The following is a 27,681-nucleotide window of genomic DNA, read 5'->3' as shown; positions in this document are numbered from 1 at the left end:
ACACCCTCTAATTGTAATGGGCTGTAGAAGGAAATACGCTCCACTGTAATGAATCACACATCTGGAGCAAGAAAAACCCAACTTGGGGAAAGATGAGACAAAGGGCATCAAACTCTTGCTGAAGGGCGCCGACACAATCGCTCTCCGCGCGCTCAAGCTCAAAATAGCGCGGATTCCCTTCTGTTGGAAACGGAGCCGATGAGCCGCGCCGAGAGAAATATGCAGCTGGAATGAGGACGCTCCGTCCGGGCACGCTGTGCCCCCCACAGGATGCAACAGGAATCAGCAAGCTGAACCGCCAGTGACAGCGCGGCTCTCCTAGAGGTGTCAGAGGCAACTGCAATACGCGGAGCCACTCAGACAGCTCTCGATAAACAGTACACTGGGGCCAGGTGCTCAGAGTGCAGATAACAGCCCGCACAGCAAAGAAAACAGTGCATTAACCTCTACACAACATGGGAATAACATTACCAAGAAAAGCAGGAAGTGTTTTTAATTGGTGAATGTTTTATATGGTGGACTCTATGGTTGAACGAACTATTAAAACTAAGACTCAATGGGATTTGTAGACTTTATTGTTTTTGATATAATGTTTGTTGGTTCTCCCTTATAGTATCCATAGTAAGATGGAGATCCTCTAGTTCTCCTTATATTATCCACAGTGCAGTGGAGATCCAGTAGTTCTCTTTATATTATCCACAGTGCCATGGAGATCCAGTCATACACCTTACAGTTTCCACAGTGAGCTGGAGATTCAGTAGTTCTCCATATAGTTTCCACAGTGAGTTGGAGATACAGTAGTTCACCTTATAGAATCCACAGTGAGCTGGAGATCCAGTAGGTGTCCTAACAGCATCCACGATGAACTTGAGATCCAGTAGTTCTCCTTCTAGTATCCACAGTGAGCTGGAGATCCAGTAGTTCTCCTTATAGTATCCACCATGAGCTTGAGATTCAGTAGTTCTCTCCTTATAGTGTCCACAGTGATATGGAGATCCAGTAGTTCTCCCTATAGTAACCAGAGTGAGACGGAGATCCAGTAGTTCTCCCTTATAGTATACACAGTGATCTGGAGATCCAGTAGTTTTCCTTATAGTATCCACAGTGCGATGGAGATCCAGTAGTTCCCTTTATAGTATCCACAGTAGGCTGGAGATCCAACAGTTCTCCCTTATAGTATCCACAGTGAGCTGGTGATCCAGTAGTTCTCCCATATAGTATCCACAGTGAGCTGGAGATCCAGTAGTTCTCCTATTAGTATCCACCATGAGCTTGAGATCCAGTAGTTCTCTCCTTATTGTATCCACAGTGATATGGAGATCCAGTAGTTCTCCCTATAGTAACCAGAGTGAGCTGGAGATCCACTAGCTCTCCTAATAGTATCCACCATGAGCTTGAGATCCAGTAGTTCTCTCCTTATAGTATCCACAGTAAGATGGAGATCCAGTAGTTCTCCATGATAGTATCACCAGTGATCTGGCGATCCAGTAGTTCACCTTATAGTATCCACAGTGAGCTGGAGATCCAGTAGTTCTCCATATAGTTTCCACAGTGAAATGGACATCCAGTAGTTCTCATAGTGTCCACAGTGAGCTGGCGATCCAGTAGTTCTCTCCTTATAGTACCCACAGTGATATGGAGATCCAGTAGTTCTCCCTTATAGTATCCACAGTGAGATGGAGATCCAGTAGTTCTCCATTATAGTATCACCAGTGATCTGGAGATCCAGTAGTTCTCCCTTATTGTATCCACAGTGCAATGGAGATCTAGTAGTTCACCTTATAGTATCCACAGTGAGCTTGAGATCTAGTAGGTCTCCTAATAGCATCCACGGTGAGCTTGAGAGATGCAGTAGTTCTCCTTATAGTATCCACAGTGCGATGGAGATCCAGTAGTTCTCTTTATCGTATTCACAGTAGAATGGAGATCCAGCAGTTCTCCCTTATTTTATCCACAGTAAGATGGAGATCCAGTAGTTCTCCATGATAGTATCACCGGTGATCTGGAGATCCAGTAGTGCTCCTTATAGCATCCACAGTGCAATGGAAATCCATTAGTTCTCCCTTTTAGTATCCACAGTGAGCTGGAGATACAATAGTTCTCCTTATGGTATCCACAGTGAGCTTGAGATCCAGTAGTTCTCCTTATTGTATCCACAGTGAGCTGGAGATCCAGTAGTTCTCCCTTATATTATCCACAGGGAGAGGGAGATCCAGTAGTTCTCCCTTATTGTAAACACACTGAGATGGAGATACAGTAGTTCACCTTATAGAATCCACAGTGAGCTGAAGATCCAGTAGGTTTCCTAACAGCATCCACGATGAGCTTGAGATCCAGTAGTTCTCCTTATAGTATCCACAGTGATATGGAGATCCAGTAGTTCTCTGTATAGCAACCACAGTGAGATGGAGATCCAGTAGTTCTCCTTGATAGTATCACCAGTGATCTGGAGATCCAGTAGTTCTCCTTATAGCATCCACAGTGCAATGGAGATCCAGTAGTTCTCCCTTTTAGTATCCACAGTGAGCTGGAGATCCAGTAGTTCTCCCTTATTTTATCCACAGTAGGATGGAGATCCAGTATTTCCCTTTATAGTATCCACAGTAGGCTGGAGATCCAGCAGTTCTCCCTTATAGTATCCACAGTGAGCTGGAGATCCAGTAGGTCTCCTAAAAGTATTCACAGTGAGCTGGAGATCCAGTAGTACTCCTAATAGTATCCACCATGAGCTTGAGATCCAGTAGTTCTCTCCTTATAGTATCCACAGTAAGATGGAGATACAGTAGTTCTCCATGGTAGTATCACCAGTGATCTGGAGATCCAATAGTGCTCCTTATAGTATCCACAGGGCCATGGTGATCCAGTCGTTCACCTTATAGTATCCACAGTGAGCTGGAGATCCAGTAGTTCTCTCCTTATAGTATCCACGGTGATATGGAGATCCAGTAGTTCTCCCTATAGTAACCAGAGTGAGATGGAGATCCAGTAGTTCTCCTAATAGTATCCACCATGAGCTTGAGATCCAGTAGTTCTCTCCTTATAGTATCCACAGTAAGATGGAGATACAGTAGTTCTCCATGGTAGTATCACCAGTGATCTGGAGATCCAATAGTGCTCCTTATAGTATCCACAGGGCCATGGTGATCCAGTCGTTCACCTTATAGTATCCACAGTGAGCTGGAGATCCAGTAGTTCTCCATATAGTTTCCACAGTGAGTTGGAGATCCAGTAGTTCTCCTCATAGTGTCCACAGTGAGCTGGCGATCCAGTAGTTCTCTCCTTATAGTACCCAGTGATATGGAGATCCAGTAGTTCTCCCTTATAGTATCCACAGTGAGATGGAGATCCAGTAGTTCTCCCTTATAGTATCCACAGTAAGATGAAGATCCAGTAGTTCTCCATTATAGTATCACCAGTGATCTGGAGATCCAGTAGTTCTCCCTTATTGTATCCACAGTGCAATGGAGCTCTAGTAGTTCACCTTATAGTATCCACAGTGAGCTTGAGATCTAGTAGGTCTCCTAATAGCATCCACAGTGAGTTTGAGAGATGCAGTATTTCTCCTTATAGTATCCACAGTGCGGTGGAGATCCAGTAGTTCTCTTTATAGTATTCACAGTAGAATGGAGATCCATCAGTTCTCCATTATAGTATCCACAGTGAGCTGGAGACCCAGTAGTTCTCCTCATTGTATCCACAGTGAGATGGAGATCCAGTAGTTCTCCTTGATAGTATCACCAGAGATTTGGAGATCCAATAGTGTTCCTTATAGCATCCACAGTGCAATGGAGATCCAGTAGTTCTCCTTTTTAGTATCCACAGTGAGCTGGAGATACAATAGTTCTCCTTATGGTATCCACAGTGAGCTGGAGATCCAGTAGTTCTCTTTATAGTATCCACAGTGAGCTGGAGATCAAGTAGTTCTCCTTATAGTATCCACAGTGAGCTGTAGATCCAGTAGTTCTCCCTTATATTATCCACAGTGAGAGGGAGATCCAGTAGTTCTCCCTTATTGTATCCACAGTGAGATGGAGATCCAGTAGTTCTCCCTTATTTTATCCACAGTGAGATGGAGATCCAGTAGTTCTCCATTATTTTATCCACAGTGAGATGGAGATCCAGTAGTTCTCCCTTATTTTATCCACAGTGAGATGGAGATCCAGTAGTTCTCCATTATTTTATCCACAGTGAGATGGAGATCCAGTAATTCTCCATTATTTTATCCACAGTAAGATGGAGATCCAGTAGTTCTCCGTGATAGTATCACCAGTGATCTGGAGATCCAGTAGTGCTCCTTATATCCTCCACAGTGCAATGGAGATCCAGTAGTTCTCCCTTTTAGTATCCACAGTGAGCTGGAGATACAATAGTTCTCCTTATGGTATCCACAATGAGCTTGAGATCCAGTAGTTCTCCTTATAGTATCCACAGTGAGCTGGAGATCCAGTAGTTCTCCCTTATATTATCCACAGTGAGAGGGAGATCCAGTAGTTCTCCCTTATTGTAAACACACTGAGATGGAAATACAGTAGTTCACCTTATAGAATCCACAGTGAGCTGGAGATCCAGTAAGTTTCCTAACAGCATCCACGATGAGCTTGAGATCCAGTAGTTCTCCTTATAGTATCCACAGTGTAATGGAGAACCAGTAGTTCTCTTTATAGTATCCACAGTAGGATGGAGATCCAGCAGTTCTCCCTTATAGTATCCACAGTGAGCTGGAGATCCAGTAGTTCTCCTTATAGTATCCACGGTGAGGAGGAGATCCAGTAGTTATCCCATATAATATCCACAGTGGGTTGAAGAACCAGTAGTTCTCCTCATAGTGTCCACAGGGAGCTGGAAATCCAGTAATTCTCCTAATATAATCCATCATGAGCTTGAGATCCAGTAGTTCTCTCCTTATAGTATCCACAGTGATATGGAGATCCAGTAGTTCTCCGTATAGTAACCACAGTGAGATGGAGATCCAGTAGTTCTTCCTTATAATATCCTCAGTGATATGGAGATCCAGTAGTTCTCCTTATAGTATCTACGGTAAGATGGAGATCCAGTAGTTCTCCATTATAGTATCACCAGTGGTCTGGAAATCATGTAGTTCTCCTTATAGCATCCACAGTGCAATGGAGATCCAGTAGTTCTCCCTTTTAGTATCCACAGTGAGCTGGAGATCCAGTAGTTCTCCCTTATTTTATCCACAGTAGGCTGGAGATCCAGTAGTTCTCCCTTATTTTATCCACAGTGAGTTGGAGATACAGTAGTTCACCTTATAGAATCCACAGTGATCTGGAGATCCAGTAGGTTTCCTAACAGCATCCACGATGAGCTTGAGATCCAGTAGTTCTCCTTATAGTATCCACAGTGAGTTGGAGATCCAGTAGTTCTCCTAATAGTATCCACCATGAGCGTGAGATTGAGTAGTTCTCTCCGTATAGTATACACAGTGATATGGAGATCCAGTAGTTCTCCCTTATAGTATCCACAGTAAGATGGAGATCCAGTAGTTCTCCCTTATAGTATCCACAATAAGATGAAGATCCAGTAGTTCTCCATTATAGTATCTCCAGTGATCTGGAGATCCATTAGTTCTCCCTTATTGTATCCACAGTGCAATGGAGATCTAGTAGTTCACCTTATAGTATCCACAGTGAGCTTGAGATCTAGTAGGTCTCCTAATAGCATCCACGGTGAGCTTGAGAGATGCAGTAGTTCTCCATGATAGTATCACCAGTGATCTGGAGATCCAGTAGGGCTCCTTATAGCATCCACAGTGCAATGGAGATCCAGTACTTCTCCGTGATAGTATCACCAGTGATCTGGAGATCCAGTAGTGCTCATTATAGAATCCACAGTGAGCTGGAGATACAATAGTTCTCCATATGGTATCCACAGTGAGCTGGAGATCCAGTAGTTCTCCTTATAGTATCCACAGTGAGAGGGAGATCCAGTAGTTCTCCCTTATTTTATCCACAGTGAGATGGAGATCCAGTAGTTCTCCCTTATTTTATCCACAGTGCAATGGAGATCCTGTAGTTCTCCCTTATTGTAACCACACTGAGATGGAGATACAGTAGTTCACCTTATAGAATCCACAGTGAGCTGGAGATCCAGTAGGTTTCCTAACAGTATCCACGATGAGCTTGAGATCCAGTAGTTCTCCTTATAGTAGCCACAGTGTAATGGAGATCCAGTAGTTCTCTTTATAGTATCCACAGTAGGATGGAGATCCAGCAGTTCTCCCTTATAATATCCACAGTGAGCTGGAGATCCAGTAGTTCTCCTTATAGTATACATGGTGAGGAGGAGATCCAGTAGTTATCCCTTATAATATCCACAGTGGGTTGAAGATCCAGTAGTTCTCCTCATAGTGTCCCCAGGGAGCTGGAGATCCTGTAATTCTCCTAATAGAATCCATCATGAGCTTGAGATCCAGTAGTTCTCTCCTTATAGTATCCACAGTGATATGGAGATCCAGTAGTTCTCCGTATAGTAACCACAGTGAGATGGAGATCTAGTAGTTCTTCCTTATAATATCCTCAGTGATCTGGAGATCCAGTAGTTCTCCTTATATTTATCTACAGTAAGATGGAGATCCAGTAGTTCTCCATTATAGTATCACCAGCGATCTGGAGATCCTGTAGTTCTCCTTATAGCATCCACAGTGCAATGGAGATCCAGTAGTTCTCCTTATAGTATCCACAGTGAGAATGAGATCCAGTAGTTCTCCCTTATAGTATCCACAGTGATATGGAGATCCAGTAGTTCTCCCTTATAGTATCCACAGTGAGATGGAGATCCAGTAGTTCTCCCTTATAGTATCCACAGTGTGATGGAGCTCCAGTAGTTCTCCTTATAATATCCACAGTGAGCTGGAGATCCAGTAGTTCTCCTTATAGTATCCACAGTGAGCTGGAGGTCCAGTAGTTCTCCTTATAGTATCCACAGTGTGGTGGAGATCCAGTAGTTCTCCTTACAGTATCCTCAGTGAGTTGGAGATCCAGTAGTTCTCCTTATAGTAAACACAGTGAGCTTGAGATCCAGTAGTTCCCCTTATAGTATCCACAGTGAGATGGAGATCCAGTATTTCTCCCTTATATTATCCACAGTGTGAAGGAGATCTGGTAGTTGTCCCTTATAGTATCCACAGCAAGATGGAGATCCAGTAGTTATCCCTCATAGTAACCACAGTGCAATGGAGATCCAGTAGTTTTCCTTATAGTATCCACAATGAGCTGAAGATCCAGTAGTTCTCCTAATAGTAGCCACAGTGAGCTTGAGATCCAGTATTTACCTTATAGTATCCAGTATCTAGTGATATGGAGATCCAGTAGTTCTCCATATAGTGTCTGCAGTGATCTGGAGATCCAGTAGTTCTCCTTATAGCATCCAGTGAAATGGAGATCCAGTAGTTCTCTCTTATAGTATCCACAGCGAGCTGGAGATCCAGTAGTTCTCCTTATAGTGTCCACAGTGAGCTGAAGATCCAGTAGTTCTCCCTTATAGTATCCACAGTGAGATGGAGATCCAGTAGTTCTCCCTTAAAGTAGCCACAGTGTTATGGAGATTCAGTAGTTCCCCTTATCGTATCCAGAGTGAGCTGGAGATACAGTAGTTCCCCTTATCGTATCCACAGTGAGCTGGAGATCCAGTAGTTCTACTAATAGTATCCACAGTGATATGGAGATCCAGTATTTCTCCCTTATATTATCCACAGTGTGAAGGAGATCTGGTAGTTCTCCCTTATAGTATCCACAGTGAGGTAGAGATCCAGTAGTTGTCCCTTATAGTATCCATAGCAAGATGGAGATCAAGCAGTTCTCCGTATAGTAACTACAGTGAGATGGCGATCCAGTAGTTATACCTTATAGTGTCCACAGTTATCTGGAGATCCAGAGTTCTCCATGTAGTATCCAAAGTAAGATCACCAGCTCAAGTCTGTTTAGAGTTTGGTTTGACCAATCAAATACATTGGACCAAAAGTGCTTTGATTAAATTATGTGTAAGGCTTAGAGTAGCCACAACTAATTCTATTGAGAATTTGTGCTGGAAAGAAATAGAAGCCCAGAGAGAGAAGAAAACACATGGTTCCTGGGGCTGTTACTTAGCACAAGTTATTGAGGATCTTTGTGTTCCGGAAATTTGGAATTCAGGCATGGGGAAACAGGCCTTTAACAAAGCATTAAACATGTCGACAAAAATCCTGTCTAATATAACAGATGAAAACAGCTTATTACAAAGACGTCATGCCTAGACGGTGATTAATTCATATGGCACCAAGAAACTGCAGGTTTATTTATCAGCACATTTCTCAAACATTTGTAAAGAACCAATTTATGAATTTACGTTCTGTATGTGGAAAACAAAGGATTTGATACCCTTCTGGAATCACCATTACCAAAATCAAGACTGCAGACTGTGCAACTACAAACATGAATCCCTATCACATATTCTCTGCGCATGCCCGAAGTTATTAAAAGAAGGAAAGATATTTTTGAAAGAGATATTCATTAATATAAACGTACGAACATGCAAGGAAGCTGTGGCCACCTGGTTGGCTGGCTCTTCAATTCCGCTGGTCTGCAGGGGGGTTAAATTCATGAATTTGTATCTAAAGGAATTAGTAAGAATTGTAGAAGAAAAACAAACAATTTAATATACAGTTTTATGATGATGGTTTTTAAGATGAGGATGATGTTGTGGTGCAGCACTTTTTGGATAGGTCTTTGGCTTTACGAAGTGTAGAATAATGAACGAAGATTCTATTTTTTTATATTGGATGTTTTAAGTAATGTAAGGATAATATATAGTGTAATGGTTTTAAAAGACCGAACATTTGAATAAATTTGACTTTGACTTTGACACAAAAGTAACATACACTTTTGGATAAGTTTACTTTTCAGTATTTGCATAATTTGTGTCTGATTTACAAACTGCACTTTTGAGTACTTTTATATTTTAAAGCACAATAAAAAATCTCCACCTAGACAAAAAATATTTTTTATTGTGCTTTACTAAGTATCAAAATTAAAGTGATTTGTAGAGTTAAATAAAATCAATGTTATTATTTTTTCATAGAATGTATTATATTATTTGTACATTTAAAAAAAGATAATTGGAATATTTTATCATTATGTAAATAAATATGTACTAATTTCATCTGTTTTAAACATTAATTTATATTTGTATATATTTGTAACTATTTTAACTACTTTATCTTAATTTAACTTTATTTTTAGCGAAGTTTCAATGTGTCCCTACTTGGCAAGTATCAGTCGTTGACCATGTGTAGTACTGGCCTTACTAATGACACTTGGAGAGTGTGTACAAAGCAAAGGTATGTTACACTGCTGAGTAAGTTTACACTTTGTAGAAAGTTACCTACTTTCAGTATTCACAAACTCTGAGTGTAAAGCTACTACTAAAGTGTAAGTTCATGTCTCCACCCCCAGAGTAATGCAATTAGATTACATGTGAGTGGGTGGGTGCCATCCCTCCTTAAATGCCTTCTACTCCCCTCTAATCCCCTACCCTTTAGGTGTAAGTTTGACCCTTTTCCTGCCAACTCACTCCAGTCCCTCCCCATTTACTACTAAAAAGTATACTTACATGTTCTGAGACTCCACATTCGGGGTGTAGACCTTTGCACATAGGCAGTGTGGAGTCATAAAACTCGGCACACAGTTTGTGAATTGCAATTTGTTGTATGTTATGTAGTACCACAAAGTGCAGAATGGGAATCAGGCCCTAAGTTTGTGATTACCAAAAATATTGAACTCACTGATAAGTGTAAACTTACTCAAAAGTGTAACCTTATTCAAATGTGTAAATTTGAGTAAAACCTTTATTGTAGCAATGAATAAATATTAGTACAATAACACTATTTTAAAACACTATATTCTTTAAAATACTATATCATATAATATAATGGATATAAAAGAGAGTGTAGCCAAGTAGGTTTTATGAAAAGCGGACTCAATTTTAGGAACCCAGAAGAAACTGAATTAACTTTTTCATATGCAGGGTTTTTAAGGCAGTTCATGGTGGCGTGAAAGTTTTTGTAAATTTTCCAAAGTGGGTGGGACCAATCAGTCTATTGGTACTTGGACATTAGGTCTTAATAAAGTGTGACCTTCTTTTAAAAATGCTGGGCAACAACATAGTAGAAGAAGAGTAGGGCCTCCCTTAAGGTGCCTGGGTCAGTAATAACTAATGAGTGAAAACCTTTTTCAAGAAAGAAATCACAAGTTGTTATTTTTTTTTAACTCAGTTACTGCTCTTGTAAATAGATGGAGCAGTTCAAGCTTGTTACTTACTGCATCCCTGGTAGGCTGCGCACAGAGTAGACCTGTTTTCCTGTGATGTTCAGTATATTTCTGTTTTTCCTGCACTGTTTCTTATAATCTGTGCCTGGCTGACAATGGAACTCCTACTAAAGAAATGCCTCCTCTTCACTCCTTTCATTAGAGGTCCAGGTCCTGGGATAGGAGGCTCCCATCAGCGCCTTCAGAAAGGAGAGAGCATTCTTTGAGAGAAACTGAGAATCCTTCTCTGGGCCTCTGTTATCCTTCGCTCCTGAATGCGGTAGCAGCAGCGCTGATCCTTCTTGAGCCGGAGCACTTGCCTCTGTCACTCTCTTCTGGCTTCCATGGGAACTTCAACTTTATTTTTATATTTGTGCCCTTGATCATAAAATGACAGTGGGGGGGGGGGGGGGGGGGGGGGGGGAGGGTAGTAATTGAATACTTGTTTGAAATAATCCTGGCCGAAGTACTAGGCTAAGCTCGCGTAGTTTGCGAAGTGTGCCCTACTTTGCACTACGTAAATTGCACGTAGCACATTGCAAACACACGTAGCGGTCATTTTTTGCTTGCTCGCAGTCCTCAACGTCAAGTTGGCGACCGCGAGCGAGCAATATGACCAATCCGCGTTGAGAAAGCTGCCGCTCGAGTAGAAATCTACTAGAGCGGCAGAAAACGACCGCTTGCACTGTGCAAGATGCGGTTTGCACTGATTGCACAGTGCGGACAAGCATCCGGCACTGTGCAATCAGTGCAACAGCATTTTGCACAGTGCACTACGCAGTTCGCGTAGCTACGTGTAGCTCGCGTAGTGCAAAGTGCACTTCGCGTAGCTATGCATAGCGCTACTATGTGAACTACGCCCAGGGTTAGTTCACATAGTATATTTTTATTTATGTTGTTTGGAAGTAATTTACCTTGAAATAACATATAATTGCTTTAAGTTTGAAGTGTAGGCATTTAATTTCAGACACATTTAACTTTTATGACTTAGCAAGTAGCAATATGTTATGCTTTTGGTTTTTCATTTTTATAACCAAGTTCAGTAGATCACTTTCAGGAAGCATGTTTCAAAGTATTTCCCACAATGCCCTTCACTCATGTGTGCATCAGATTCCTGTACCATGCCGATGTCTTTGAGTACTGAGACTAGAGGTGTTTACAGAGAGGTGAACTGTGAGTGATTGCTCTCTTGTTATAAAGCTCCTCTCCCAGTCTTAGTGGATATTTGAATACATATGTCATTCATACACCAGCTGTAGATGGTGATGTGGGGGTCACAGGACACTTTCTTTGGGTCCCAGAACAACTTTGTGAAAGTTGTAATATTTGTCAAAAGATAAAACAAAGTCCCCGGAGATTGGAGTGTGCCTCGGGTGATGGCTTATCTGATGAGTGAATGGTTAACATGGCCTCATTCACAAAGGTAAACTTACCGTTTCTTGTAAGTTTACTATTTGTTTACTATTCACAAACTCTGAGTTAATAGTAAGTTTACAACTTTGCACATTCCGCAGTCACAACAGAGAACTCGGCACATAAAAAGACAAACCACTGAGTTTTAGCAATGTTTATATTCTGGAACAGGGGTGGGAGCACACCGCTTCACCTCCCAGCAAGGTTCACCCCTGGCATTATGGTAAATGCAGTCTCATGTTGCTTGCTTTGCTTAAGTATTTACAAGTGTTTCACCAAAGTTGGCGCAGATGGTGCTGATCTCTAGACACGTGTTTCTGGTTCTTTAACGGTCATCAGTAGAGATTACAGGCTTCAAATATGGGGTTTGCTGAGTAGGCTGCAAAACATCACATCAGGTCAGGTACCTCTCACTGGCGCGTGGGTGCTTCTTCCACGAGCTCGTCAGCTCAATGACTCACGGGAAGAGCATGAATTGGTTAAGCCATTGGTGAGACAACATTAGCTGTTATTAAGTTCACCTTCCCTTAAACCCTACCTAAGAGTTGTGGCCAAGCCGTTCCATAGGCTTTTATTAATTAAATTTAGATTCAACTTGATACATCACACCTTAGGTACTTATCACTCATGGTGTAAACCGGAAAATGATCCCCCATGTGGTTGTGACGAATTCTCCCCACAGGACCCTATGCATTTTATCATGTTTTGCAGCTTGTACATGGTACCTGGGAAGAAGTACTTAGTACCCTTACTAAGGGAGGCAGGTTTTATCCAGGTTAGGCCTGCCTTTGTTTACTTACAGTCCTTATGTAGCATTCGTGTAATTTTTTGTGTAGCCAGTTTTTTAGTTGCGGCTCATAGAATCAAATCAAAAAATGTTCACTGAAGTATTCTGTATTGTAAATGCTTGTACCTATATACATTATCCATTAGATGCTTAGATTTGTACTTGTTTTTAATATGACGTACAATGATTTCCGATGACTGCATATCTGTATCAAATAAGTGCTGTTTTTATTGTATTGTATATATATGTTATTTATGCTCTTATGATTTTAAAAGAATCGAATAAAGTGTATCTTGACTGACTCACGGGAGTGCTTTTTAAACAGGAGCAGGCGTTTGAGCACACCGCTTCACCTCCCAGAAAGGCCATGGCTAAAATCGACAGGCTACTGAATCCTGGTGGCCAGTATATATATATATATATATATATATATATATATATATATATATATATATATATTCCTCCAAGATGCCTCTGTTTCAAGGACGCCACTTCACAGGCAGAAGTTTACAAAACTATTTATTTAAAGAAGCTGCATTTTACGGCTGTATTAAATCAGTCCCCGACGCGTTTCAGAGCCGCAGGCTCCTTCCTTCTGCCTGTGAAGTGGCGTCCTTGAAACAGAGGCATCTTGGAGGAATATGTGCGCGGCGGCCTCAGCCGCGGAGGATGCACTGCCTGTCTGAAATGAGGTGACAGGACCGCACGAGGGTGACTGGACCAACGTGGAAGCGGCATGGAAAGATAGAACATTGTGGAAGCTGCGCATTACGCCTGGGGCCCACCGGAGGGCTTTAAAATGAACAAAGGTTATGGCAAACATAGAACATTGACAAAATGCACGAACCCTATCTGTGGGGAAGAATTGGACTACAGCGCCCAGCATGCTCTCACTGGAGAGTGCATGCATTTTGGGAAATAAAGGGCTGTGGTTTTGTCGTCATTTGTCAGATTGCTGCCCCATGAGGAAGGAGCCTGCGGCTCTGAAACGCGTCGGGGACTGATTTAATATAGCCGTAAAATGCAGCTTCCTTAAATAAATAGTTTTGTAAACTTCTGCCTGTGAAGTGGCGTCCTTGAAACAGAGGCATCTTGGAGGAATATGTGCGCGGCGGCCTCAGCCGCGGAGGATGCACTGCCTGTCTGAAATGAGGTGACAGGACCGCACGAGGGTGACTGGACCAACGTGGAAGCGGCATGGAAAGATAGAACATTGTGGAAGCTGCGCATTACGCCTGGGGCCCACCGGAGGGCTTTAAAATGAACAAAGGTTATGGCAAACATAGAACATTGACAAAATGCACGAACCCTATCTGTGGGGAAGAATTGGACTACAGCGCCCAGCATGCTCTCACTGGAGAGTGCATGCATTTTGGGAAATAAAGGGCTGTGGTTTTGTCGTCATTTGTCAGATTGCTGCCCCATGAGGAAGGAGCCTGCGGCTCTGAAACGCGTCGGGGACTGATTTAATACAGCCGTAAAATGCAGCTTCCTTAAATAAATAGTTTTGTAAACTTCTGCCTGTGAAGTGGCGTCCTTGAAACAGAGGCATCTTGGAGGAATATATATATATATATATATTTTTTTACATACACAAGTTAGCCCCGAAAAGAGAGAAGCCACCGGCAGTGCACCAATTCACTTTTATTTTCATTTCGAGCAGCTTGCAAACAGGCTACCAAAAGGAACAAAAAACCTTCATAGTGCCAAACGCGTTTCAGGAAATTTCTTCCCTTCCTCAGTGGCTGTCAGGTAAGTAATGTCAAAGCCGCAGTTCATGTGCACAACATAAATCCAAGACCTGCCCGAGTGGGCGTGGCCACTCTCCTAGCCTTCTGTGTCTCGTAGTGCCACACGGTATTTCTCAAGTGAGTCCGCTTTGAACATTATGCCAGATTAAAACAAAATGTACTTGCCCAAGTGGGTTGTTATTCGAAGTTGTAGGGCTGCCTGTCACGCTTTCCAGCTGCCCGCTGTGAATTTCAGTCGGAACAAGGCTAGTTCCAACTCTGCCTCCCAAAGTGTTGACGCCTGCTTTGTTTTGTGCATCAGCACGGGCCCGCTGACAAGCGGTGGACCTCTCTCAAGTGGCTGGGCTCCAACCGCAATTAATTACACACACAAGTAAGCTGGGTCGGAGCCCAGCCGCTTGAGAGAGGTCCACTGCTTGTCAGCGGGCCCATGCTGATGCACAAAACAAAGCAGGCGTCAATAGTTATTAAAGTCTGTGGGATCAAGATTGTCTTTTTTTTTTAGTAAAGGCTTAATGACCGCTGTTTTCCAAACAAGAGGATAGCATCCTGAATTAGTGGCTAGGTTCAGAGTCTCTGTTAGATGGGGAACAAAAATCTCCTTACCTATCCTCATCAACTTGGGGAAACACAACTCTAGTGGGGAGCCAGATTTAGTCCCTTCCAGAAGATGGTCGTTCTCGTCATTAGAGAGGGGAAGAAAGGCTGAAAGAGAGTGATTGATTCCCGGACGCTGGGGAAGGCTAATAGCTGACAAGTTATATTTTGGTCCTCGATGGGGGCCATGGCCTTACTCTTCTCCAATAAGGAGTAAATGTTAGCAATTTTAGTGTGAAAATAGTCAGCCATACCATCACAGGAAGCCCGTGTTCTGCCGTGATGGCCCGAAGAGGAGGGGATGGATAAATTATCAATCAGCCTGAAGAGGTCTCTAGTGGACTTGAGAGTTGAAGTCATCTGAGTATGGAAGGCTGTTTTTTCTGCTCTGATGGCTGTTTTAAATTCTGCCAGCTTAGCGTTATACTTTGCTTTTCCGCTATGTCATACTGTTTATGCCAGATGCGTTCTGGACGACAACAAGATTGCTTAAGTAGCTTGAGTCTTTTCGAGAACCACGGGGATGTGAGTTTTTTCTTCCCAAATACATTTCTTTATGGGGCTAGAGAGTAAACTGCTGCATCTAACCAGTTGGAATACTCTATTGCCACCTGATTGGGATCACTACATTCTGTCCAATGTTTTTGCTTTAGGTCATGAGAGACGGATTCAGTGGTGATGTTTTATAGCTTCTTTTGAGCACCTTATTGATTCCATTTATGTCAGCTTTTTTTAGTTATTGGGAGAGTCAAAGAGAAGGGTATTGCATGATGATCTGACCACAACTGAGGAAGGGATTTCTCTACCCTAACATTCAAATTGTTGGTAAAGATGCAATCCAAAATATGGCCAGCACAGGGCGTGGCAGAGTCTACTAATTGCGAATAACCGCAACTCAAAATAGGCTCTTTGAATGTCTGTGAAACCTTGCAGGAAGCATTACCAATATGATAATTAAAATCTCCCAATAAGGTAAAATGAAGTTTGTTCAGATGGGGCTCTATGAGGTCAGCAAACTCTGTGATAAAGGCGGATCTAGGTTCTGGTGGTTAGAATTCCTGCAAAAGATTCCGTTGAGGAAATTTTAATAGTGACGGAAAATGCTTCGCAAACGTCCGGGCTGTTGACAAGGCTTTTATATGGCAGGAATAAGTCCTTCAAAATTATTGCTAGCCCACCTCCATTTTTCCTTAATCTATCTAACCTCGAAAGGTTATAATTTGGTGGGACTGCTTCAACCAGGTCAGTACCTGAGGATTCCTTGTCCCAGGTTTCTGTGGTAAATATCCACTCTGGCAATAACTAGGATACCTCTGTGAGTTGTCCCATGTTGACTTAAAGAGTGGGGGTGGTCAAAACTTGAGGGTTATCTAATTTAGAGGAAGTAAATTGATGGTGACAGCAAGTCAAGTAATCCTACCCTCTTTTGTGAGTGTTTTAAAATCCATGGGATGTATTAGTGTGCATTCATTTTTCTCGTTCCCTTGCAGGGCAAGAAGTTGTCTTTTAGTGTAACGGTGGGCTTGTGAATGTTTTAGGTGTTGAGAGTCAGGGTTTCTGGTGCGGGGCGCGGTCCAGATGCGGACGGGTGCAGACGGGCTTGCCTTAGGCACACCTTCAGAGCGCCAGTGGCGTGTCCACTGCGTGTGGGGTCCATCAGTGGAATGTATGAGCATTGCACTAGGTTGGTAACCCAGCAGCATAGAGCGCAGAAAGAGGCACAGAAAGAGGCAAGTGTGTTCCGGCTCCCGCCACTCAAATGGAAACCGCGTCGGATCGGGGTGTTGGAAACTCAAACCTCAACAAGCCCACGAGAATAGTAAGAAGCCCCCCCCCCGTTGCAAGGTAACTAATAGTTTTAGTAAAAAAAAATAAAAAGGTAGAATGTCTTAGAAGGTAATCACCCGTTAAGCGCTGCAACCTTTCTGCATGTGCACCTCAGTGTGCTCGCACCCTACCAGCAGCTTAACCTCTGTGCATCCGGCCAATCGGTGGAATTTATGGGCATTGCACTAGGCTGCTAACCCAGCCGGAAATTCACAGAAAGAGGCAAGTGAGTATCGGATCCCTCCTCTCAAACGGAAACCGCGGTGGACCAAGGAGTCGGAAACTTAAGCCTCAACAAGTAGGAGCCCAAGAGAATAGTAAGAAGACCCCCCCTGGCGCAAGATAACTAATAGTTTTATTAAAAAAATTAAAAGGTAGAATGTTTTAGAAGGTAATCACCCATTAAGCGCTGCAACCTTTCAGCATGTGCACCTCCGTGTGCTCGCACCCTCCAGCAGCTTAGACACTTCATGGCAGCAGGACCCCCTGCCCCACACTTAGCATGCATCCCGCAAATAACACACTAGACACCAGTGTTAGATTGGGAAGAAACTGCTGCAGGTTTATTTTATTACATACAACGTTATGTAATCATAGTGGGTTATCTTACAGGCAATCCAAGGGCAGGCCGCATTCTCGCCACCTGCCCGCTTGATGAGCCAGGCAGCACCGTGGCGAACCACCATGTGCTGCCCGTTATGGTAAACATAATACTCACGCCCCTTGCGGGCGTACTAGGCAAATCCCCGGTTGCACAGGCCCACAACCGCCCGAAGGACAAATGGGGCGCCGACACGTGTTCCCGGAACCTCCCATGAGGCCCAAGGTCTTAGGCTCTGGCACCCCTATGTGCCAGCTGAGGTCCAGTGCTGAACTTCTCTGCTTCCGGATTGCCCTGTAACTCCGCCACAGCCCGGCCGGCGGCAACCGTCGCTGGACGGGCCCCCCACTACTTAGCCTCCTTCCTACCTGCAACCTTTGTACGTATGTCTTTCAATTAACCTTTCTCAGTTAGCAGTGCATCCTTATAACCAGACTGCTTCCTGCCGGTCAGAAGAAAGGTCCCTCCCACAAGAGGGGAGAGAACCGATCCCCACAAAATAGGCCGAAGCTGTTACCCAAAACAGTCTTGCCGGCCAAGGCCACTCAAGCTGACATAGAAGGACTATGCAGATCCTACGCTGTGCACACTTTATTTACATAAGACAGAAGGGGTAATGCTATCCTTCTGCGCTAGAAAGTTATGCAGCTGAGTTCCTCATGGATCATACTCTGACCCCGATAAAAAGCTTATAGCCCACCCTGTCATCTCTAACATAACTGTGAGATATGTGGCATAACCTTCATTTTTTACGTAATGCCTGCACTGGCATCTCTACTTATTCCAAGGCAAACCGCATAGAAAGCTCAAGATATCTGTCAATCCACTGAGAGCCGGGGGCGTCATGCACTCCTGCTGCGCTCGAGCCTCGTACACATACAAACTGCCCAACAACGATTGCTTGATTCCTGTTACAACAGACATTATCGACGGCCAAGGCCCAGACACAACTGCTTCAGGGTGAGGCTGGTGTACACTGTGCTTTTGTTTAAACGCTTGTGCTTCTATACTCAAAGAATACAGGGGATTATTGTAGGGATAAATACAAATGTATTATAAATAACTAGTGAGGTGTACCTCCATTTGATATTACAGGATTGTAAAGGTAAAACAGCTGGCTACACATGCCCTCTTGAGTTTCGCCTGGGGACTGCCTCGTCCATGCTACCTCTAAGATAGCTTGTCTATAAGGTTGACTTACAACCACCTACGTAAGGGATTGCTTAGACTGGTACAAGGTGCCTCCAGGAATTGGAGACATCAAACATCAGGCCAACAGCTCACATTGGGAGGGGCTCCAAGAGAATCTAAGGATACTCCAGTATACTCACGAGGCTGTTCCGACCCAGGGCAGGGGAGCCCAGCCATACGTAAACGTGTTCGTGAAGCTGAGCGTCCCATTCCTGATAGAAACCCACTGTGCAAAGCCACCCCCCCTCTGAGAGAAACAAGCAAAAGGGGTGAAAATTTACCAGACAGAACAATCAGATCCCCCGCAAACTAAGCGGGGAAAGATGTGAGGGCCCCTCACCATGGAGCACCACAGGCAGAACGCCCTGACAGCAATTCTGAAAATTGTATAATTTAAGGTGCCCAGGAAACTATCGCACAACAGTAAAGGCTGCATAATAGCTGATAAGAGCAATACAATGGCTAATTACACAGGAGTATCCAGCAATAAATGAACCTCCGTGTACACCTATGAGGAGACCGCATGGTGTCCTAGGGGATTTACAGGTCCAGGCTGGCCTCCCGCCTGCTCGGGCAAGGACGCCTCACACTCCGTTACTCATAGTGAGGCTGCCCGAGTCAGCACGCTTGGCCCCAGACTGCGCTGCTTACCGACAACAGATGCAATAATGTCCAGTCAAGCAGCACAAGCCCCGACACATACAATGTACTATAAGAGCACACATAGGAATATCGTACAGGAGCTACCTCTGAGCTCCGGGCCCAGAAGACTACTACTGTAATACTTCCAAGGGGTGTAACCTGTTTATCCCGCCACATGGACCGAATGACACCTGGGGGGAACCAAAGATAGACCCAAACCCTGGCGGGCTGCCCCCAATGAGCTAACCTTACAACGGATGGTGGTTCCGTTGGCCCCCCCAAGGGTAGGGCAGTTCTCCAACTTGGTCCTGTATTGGGGAGAAAAACATCCATTAGAAGCCCCGCCCCCTCATATACCAATCTGTAACACAGAAGCGGGAAGGGGGCCGTAGATGCCCCCAGGCTACCCAGGCCAGGCCTGATTGTCAGATACAAGTACCAGTACTTCCACCTTACCCTCCCGCGAGGAGATAATTGGGCGAGTGCTTACGTACCTCCAGTGCCTGATGAAGAGGTAAGGTAAAGGCGTGGGCCTTCAAACTGACCTAAAAGATCTCCCACAAAATGACCCCTCCAATGACACTACCTGCCCTCACCAATATCTGATGGCAGACCTTACAATCTAGAGAATTCTACTTGCCTTGAGTGTGGAAGTGTCTTCCCAGTAATTCTTGTTGTAACAGAGTCCGTAAACTTGCAGAAATACTCTTCTACCAGTCTAAAGAACTCGTAGTAACATGCACATATTACTAATCTCTTGTCACACCTGTGTGCTACCTAAGCAATGAGATGGTTACCTGCAAAGCACCAGTGACACCAACGCCTGCGTAACCTTCATTCCTAGGAGTGCCTGTCGCCAGCAGTGAGGATTGGGATCACCATGCGGCCCAGGAACCCCTCGAAGAAGTGGCCCACATACCCGGCCAACAACTACTTATAAAAAGCATAAGGCTGTTCTCGCAGGACTCATAATTAGGAAATGATTGATACCTATCAAATTTAAAGCTCATAGGAGCAGCCACATAGGGGAAAGCTAAAGCACTACTTATTGGCTGGTGAAGTGATGGGAGAAAATGGCCGAAAGCCGAGGATGCCAATGTGGAGCCTGCCATACATGCGCTTGAGCTAATTAGCAACTTGTATGCCAAAACTACTCATAGTACAAGTCGCCGGGACTTGCCCCGCCAATCTACAGTGCGCTAAGCATATACCCGCCGTCGTTGCGATGCCCCCTGGTGCAGCCGGGCCCAGGTAATAACAATATTGTTGTCCGGGAGACAGTTACTCCCAGCATGCTCCAACCATGAGTATTGCTTGGTCTGAAGGAAAGTGGAAAGTATGTGTAGTCTTCCCCTGTCAAGTACAAAACCCTGTTGCAAACCCGTTGCAGAAGACAGAGGCAGCCACAGTCTCCCATGGGGGTGTTTGGGCCCAACAATCCCCTAAAGCTTACTTGCTGTGGTCCTACCCAGGTAACCCTACCTGCTGCCCAAGAGTAACCCTAGTTGTAGAACTATTGTGTCCTGGTTCAGAAGCGCCCCTGGAAGTGCCAAGCCATCCGTAGTGTTTAAAAGTGGGCATTCCAGGAACTTTGAGGTGCTGGTGCATGTGTGTAACTAATATGCATTTGTGATGACTTACCCTGCCCCTCCATAAACTCATGCATTGTGTTTGCGTGCTGACACAGCAAGGAGCACGCCAAGAGCTGCCCCTTGCATGGAGATTGAGGAGGGCATGCCAACTAGCACTAATGGAATTCGCAGTCAGGGAAAGCCTGGTGCACTGGAAGGAGTGAACGATACTCACGATACTCACGACTTAACATGCACACGTCACGTAACGCCTATGACGTACCTTACTACCTCTTAACATAGCCTTTGATTCCAGTGTTGCACGCCGCCTATCCCATACTACACTATCATGGAGAAGGCTGAAACCTCCAGCGCCTGCCGTGACTCAACCGGAGGCATAAACACCCCGCGGTACCTCAAAACCGGCCCCCAACGCTGGCACAGACACAGCCCGGCCGGATGTAGAACCAAGAAAGACTCCGGGGACCCCACAAGGAATCCCTTACCTGTAAGATACAGACCCTAGGTGCTGACTTGGCATGACCAGTCACCGAAAAACACCAGTTGTCCCGAAATACTCGCTCACCCGCGCTGGTATAAAATACCCTGTGCGCAGCTCCCTAACCAAGAAAGACTCCGGGGACCCCACAAGGAATCCCTTACCTGTAAGATACAGACCCTAGGTGCTGACTTGGCATGACCAGTCACCGAAAAACACCAGTTGTCCCGAAATACTCGCTCACCCGCGCTGGTATAAAATACCCTGTGCGCAGCTCCCTAACCTGGAGAAGAACTCTCCGAGTCATCCTGCCAGCAAGCCAAACCATAGTCGGAGTAAAATGGGCACCTGACATCCTGCATAATCGCATCCCTGAACTAAAAGAGGAGGGATTCGACATTTGAACAGCAATGCGGAGGCGAGAAAAATTGTAACGCGAAACTAAGAAAGGGCCAGAGCGAGCTCGACCTATCCCTTGCCATCAGCAGAAGAGTGCTGCTTGAATAAATAAACCTGAAAACAGTAAACAATAGCGCTCCAAGGAACACGATGCCACTTCTGCACTCTAGGGAAGGATACTCGAGATGCAAAACGACACGCTGCCCCGAACACACCCCGGGTCCCCTGCAGGCATTCTAAAAATTAGGGCGCCATTTTGACAACTCGCGTGGCCCCGTAGGACACAAGGTGGGTTATCTTAAGATAACAAACCCATGAAAACACGCCACCAGGAGGCCCATTACTAGTACAGTCGAAATTCCTGTCTGGCCTACGCGGAGACTTATCTGGACATCGCAAGTTCCCCCATGGGCGCCCAGAGAAATCTGAACGGCGTCGGAGAAAGAAAAAGCACTCCCCGTCCAGCCCCTAAATAAAGGCGTGACACCGAAAACAAACTACTCTCAATGCCAGGAGTGATGAAATGTTTAAAACCCCCTGCGCTCTTACAAAACTAACTCTAGCGTGAAAGAACACCCAACTGAGTTACGGTGCCACCCCGTAGGGTAAACGCCTCACTGCACCCCCAGTAAAGCCAGAAACGAGGGGCAGGGGAAGCCCACTGTGACTAGGAGGCCGCCCTCCAGATGGCCACTGCGTGGCCTCGGGCAGCCGCATTTCATCAATCTCATTAAAATCTGATATCGAACCCAAACGTGGGGACCGGTTCTAGATACAATTTAATTGTTTATAATGCCTGTTCTGATGCCGACAAATGCGATAAAATGAGTAATTCCGAGGTGAACTTCTCGACGTAATAGAATGCAGTCCTTTTGCAGCAGCCAGTGACGGGCAGGCATGCGACGGGGCGAAAAAGAGCCACCCACAATAGCAGACATTCAGTAAACAACACCGCACGGACACCTAGAACAACTACTCGAAACTGACCAATCTGTGAGGGAACCGACTCATGCAAACATACTGAGGGGAGTAACCAGCACCCACTGTGGTTTTTCAGCACAAAGCAAGATTAGGACAGGCCTCCATAAAACCTACAACAGGAACCTGCCTATTCACCCAACAATCACAAGGAATTGGCTCGTAAAGAGTCATCCAGGTCAACAAGGGTGATTGAAGTTGGCTATCTGGTATAAAAGTGCCACAAGACTGGTCCCAAACAGAGACCCTAAAACAGCAGTCATTTAATGAGGACCTGTGGGAGAGAACCTCAACTGGAGTGGTCCATACAGAAACATTTAGACCAACAACCATGGAAACCGGGTTATCCGACAAAGGAACCTTCATAAGACCAGACTCTAAACAGCAAAACCTTTGCAGAACAACCAGATTGTAGTAAAATGGAAGTGCAGGACTTGATGGAAATGAACCACCCAGGGCAGCACACATATAGACTACCTGTTGAGCCAGCAACCAAAATTGAAAACGCTTATAAATTAAAAGCAAGAAAAAACAGGAAACCGGTCTGCCCAGCAACGTACTGAGTGGTCAATACCTAGTCTGAAATTGAATGGAAACCAGGAAATGGTGTATACAATACGGATGAAGCGGAGGGCAAGTCCTGTCACTACAACAACAATGCACATCACAGAACTCGCAAAAGACGGGTCCACACAGAGACTCCAAGTGTAGAGACACCATAGACCGGTTCATTCTGTAGAAATAAAGCAACACCCGAAGAAGACCCTTAAAGTGGACCATTGATCACAAAGCGATAAGACTGGTGTAAAAACAGTGACTTAGCACAACCCTGATGTCCCACATGCCTCCGCTCGTTCACAGAGCCAAGACTAAGCGGAACATGAAACTGAAACCAGTCCCCGAGAGGGGCCGACTAACCCAATTGCCGGAACTGCGCACTGACGCCAGACCAGGCCTCTGGACAAGCGATCAGAGGACACCCAAACGGCGTCAGGGTACGGGGACAGCGGACAGTGGCTTTCTCCGTCAGTAGGTGACGTTGTTTGTCATTACCGAGACACGATGTTCCAACAAAGATTGGACTGGTCTCAGGGGTTAACACACGGGATACATAAGAATAAATCAGAGTGTGCAGCGAAATACTTATCTGACTCTTAGTTAAACTTTTGGGATAAGCTAGCCTGTTTCGTTAACTGCGAAAGACGAAGCCAAAGCCCAAGTGAACAAAAATCATACATTCAATGACTGGACCGCAGACGCAGAGTATGCCCGATGCTGCGCACACGCAACCCAAACGCGGGCCCATAAACTCGGCCTGCACACACCCATACACGTGGCCTGCACACCCCCACAAACGCCGGCCTGTATGTCCCCTGAGGATACCGAGGCCTTGGACCGAGGGGCCTCCCGTTGTGCAGCTGCACCCCCGCTGACCCCTCGCTACGGGAAACTTTGAATGAAAGCAAGCAGGCAGATGGCGGCAAACCCAGCAAACCGCCGCCAGACAAGGGAACAAAGAGGGTCTTGACGGCGCATCCCCTGCGAGGCAGTGGCCAGAGGACTCGCGGCTATCCCCGGCCCCAACCTCTGCCCCGCATGACTCATGACCAGTACAACCAGGCTCCCACCCGGAGCCACCGACGGAAAAGGGGAGAGACCCAAGGCTGCAGTTCCCAGACGCACACTCACCAGACAAACACGGCGCCAAGACCAGGAACGACGCGTCGCCTGGGTGAGCCAACGGCAGTAAAACAGCAGAGGACAACCGAAAATGTGTGTCCCCGCCACGAGATCACTACGACACGTCCGGTGCGGCAAAGAGGCAGAGAAAATGGCGAGGGGGGCTTAAGTACCCCTTGCCCTGCCTGCCGCACCGGACGTGACCACTCAGCTACACCTAGCTCCCCTCGGGACTCCGCCTGCCCGGGGGAGGAGAGGGGCTAGAGAGGGGCGGGGGAAGCCCTCTGTGTCTAGGGGGCCGCCCTCCTGATTGCCACTGCGTGGCCTCGGGCAGCCGCATAACCCGGAGCAGAAAGAATGTCTCTAAAAAGCGAAGTCACAAAGTCAATTGAATTCAGTAGTACTTGAGCAGCTGCTCACTTGAGAGTCTGGATTAAAAGAATGGTGGGTTACTGCACCAATGGTGCACTTACAGGTCAATCACGCTCCTGTAGGGTAAGAGCTGTGATTTGTAGATTAGCTTGGAAAAACACATTTGTTAAGCAGTTTATTGGAACATTACTGTTTCATCTGTGAAAACGACCCTGCTAATTGATTTTACTGCAAGGATGTATTGTTTTAATGAGGATAACATTTTCCTATCAGGATTGGACAGAGGCGATAGATTTGGGCATTGGGGAGAGTTCTTAAGGTTTTTAAACTTATTCTTGTGAGTGTTAGAATTTTGTGGGCGACCGTGGATTTTTAGACACATTTTTATATGTTAGAATTTGGGGATGACTGGGGATTTTTAAACTAATTTTAATGCAACTCGTATTATGAGGTTTGATTCTCTTTCCATGCTACATCGGGGACAGTTTTTTCTTTGCAGGATAGTCTGTTTAGAGCGCAAGGTGTCCTTTTGACCTATCTAGTCTGCGTGCAATTGTGAGGAGAGGCAGAGGTTTCATTTTTAGGGTTAAGTTTCTAGTGACACGTGTGTGCCCCTTGGGTCTTTGTAGGTGTTGTGAAATGAGGTTTTTCTAATTTAACAAAATTTCTGGGTCCCAATAAAACAATTTTTCTGATTTCCTCTTGAGAAATAGCTTGATGCTAAAATGTCTCCTACGGTACTTGCCTTTTTAGATGGTATAGGCGGACCCATACATACAACTTCCTTGAGATGTCCATCTTTCTTCAAAATGTGCCAGTTTTTAGCAATCATTTCTTGATGCTGAAATGAGTTGAATTAAATTCCAAAGATAATCTGTTCACATTGTCCTCTTTTTATTTATGATGCTATTTTGTGAATATAACAGTGGTTCTCTTGTTTTCTGATTGGCTCTTCTCTTTGCCCCTTCTAAGACACTTATTGGATATCCTCTTTCACTGAATTTTTAAACATATTGCACACCTCCTTATTGAAAAGTGTATTCATTGAATATATTTTCCTGGCTCTCAACATCTGACTATAAGGAATGCTCCACTTGAGAGCATCTGGGTGACCACTATTAGCATGCAATAAGGAATTTGTGGCTGTTGGTTTTCTGTGTATCTTTGTTGTCAGTTAGCCATTGATTAAATCTAAATCTACATCCAGGAAATCACAATGAGATCAGCTTTGTGTACTTGTTAATTGAAGTTGAGGTTATTACAATAAAGCTTTTCCACAAAAGAATTCGATTCAATGTCATCTCCCTCCACAAAATAAATAGATTATCTATGAAACGAGTCCATAGGCAATCTTCTGACTACTTTCTTCATTTTCATAGGCCCAGGCCAACTCCTTCTCCCACTACCCCATGAACAAGTTTGCATAGGTGGGGGCAAAGGAGATGCCCTTTCCTGTGCCTTGGTGATCTAAAAAATATTTTTCATCAAAGATAAAAGCACATTGTGGGTCAGGAAATACCTCAACATCTCTAAGAGCATTTGAGTGTGCTCAAACCATTCTATCGGATGATCCCTTAGAAAATATTCACATGTGTGATTCCTTTATCATGGTCAATGAAGGTGTACAACAATGTTACATCTAATGTAACCATTATGTAGTTTTATTTCCATGGGATATGATTTAATTTACTTAAAAAATCAGTTGAGTTCTTCAGGTATGATGGTAAGGCGAAGAAATATTCTTGAAAAAACAAATCCAGATACCATGAGCTATTTTCCAACAGGGGCCCAATTGAGCTTACAATGGGCCTCACTGGAGGGTTTTATATATTTAGATGCATTTTGGGGAGGAGATAAAAAGTTGCAACTCTAACGTGTTTCACTTCACAAACGCGCTTCCTGGCACACTACTGGTTGGGGGATGAAGTCCCCTTGGCTGCTAAGGGTCCTTATGGGCAGATAAGACCTCCTGTTACCTCCAGTAAGCCCCACACAGTGGGGTTGCTGAGAGCTGATTGGAGGTCATACCCCTTTGCTCCACCACTCTGCAAACGTGCCTCTCAGGGCCGACCCAGTAATTGCGGGCTGCCAAGGCCCTTGGCTGCGACTACGACCCCGAAAACAACAAAGGTGGGGATGGCAGAGCAGCTCACAGATTGCAACGACGAGAGAAGTGGCAGTTCCCCCTTCCCGGAAATGAGTACGGCGGCTGGAAGTGAACACAGAGCCATACACGTTCTCTGGTGCCAAGCGCCTTGGGATCCTGGTCCCATCATTACCGCTGATGCGATTCCTGATTCTGACACCAGGCCCGGCCTGTGGAGAGCTGGGCCTGGACCTGCATGACACACCCTGCCTTCCCTCACCCCTCTCTCGGGGCCAAGAAGATTGTGAAGCTGGTGGCCTCAGACATATTGGTGGTACATGGAGGCTCTTCCCCTCCCGCTCTCTCTTCCCCCTTCCCCCCTCCTGGGAGCTAGGGCCGTGTTGAGCTAGATGAGCTGCGCAACTGCTGCAGAGCAGCCTGCAACGCCCGCATGAATGCAACGCATTGCCGAGGGGCCGGACTGCTTCCACGGCGAGTCCTTGCTGCCATCGAGGCTGGGCCCTCCTTCCCGCGCCCCCCTGCACCTGGAATATTGCCTGTCACAGAGTTCCAGAGACCTGTGCTGGGCCCAGGGGGCCATCAGGGAGATGGTCAGCGCATGGTCCTAGTTGTGATGCATAATATTTGAAAGAGCACCAGGTGGGACACTGAACGGATAGCCTTGATGACTCTAACACCATAATTGGGGTGATTAAATACGGTGGAATTGGCGCTGCAAGCAGATTGGGGGCCTCGGGACGAAACGAGAACCCTCCTTGCCGCACTGGCAGTCAACATATCTTGGGCAGCAAGAAACCCCCGAAAACTGAGTACATACACGTTAACATACGGAGCGGGCTGGTGTCCACAGCGTGACCCATCTCACCCACATGTACTGCATCATAGACAGTGCTTTGTCCTCCATTTCCAGAGGACAACAGAATAAAGGGATTGCATTACTGGGCACAACAAGATCGTCACAGTGA

The 27,681-nt window shown here is 45.3% G+C and overlaps 1 protein-coding gene across 1 annotated transcript in view; it reads left to right on the top strand.

Annotated features, from left to right (window-relative positions):
* LOC144752900 (class I histocompatibility antigen, F10 alpha chain-like) overlaps window positions 1-12,803 on the top strand; it is a 128,320-nt gene extending 115,517 nt beyond the window's left edge. Inside the window, exon 6 of the mRNA XM_078640726.1 lies at window positions 10,465-12,803. Coding sequence (XP_078496852.1) covers window positions 10,465-10,484 — 20 coding nt within the window. The 3' untranslated portion in view covers window positions 10,485-12,803. The remainder of the gene's footprint in view (window positions 1-10,464) is intronic.
* Window positions 12,804-27,681: the final 14,878 nt, after the last annotated feature.

This window comes from Lissotriton helveticus, chromosome 5_1 (genome assembly GCF_964261635.1).
Source record: "Lissotriton helveticus chromosome 5_1, aLisHel1.1, whole genome shotgun sequence".
Classification (NCBI taxonomy): Eukaryota; Metazoa; Chordata; class Amphibia; order Caudata; family Salamandridae; genus Lissotriton; species Lissotriton helveticus.
This window is presented reverse-complemented; position numbering and strand designations above follow the sequence as displayed.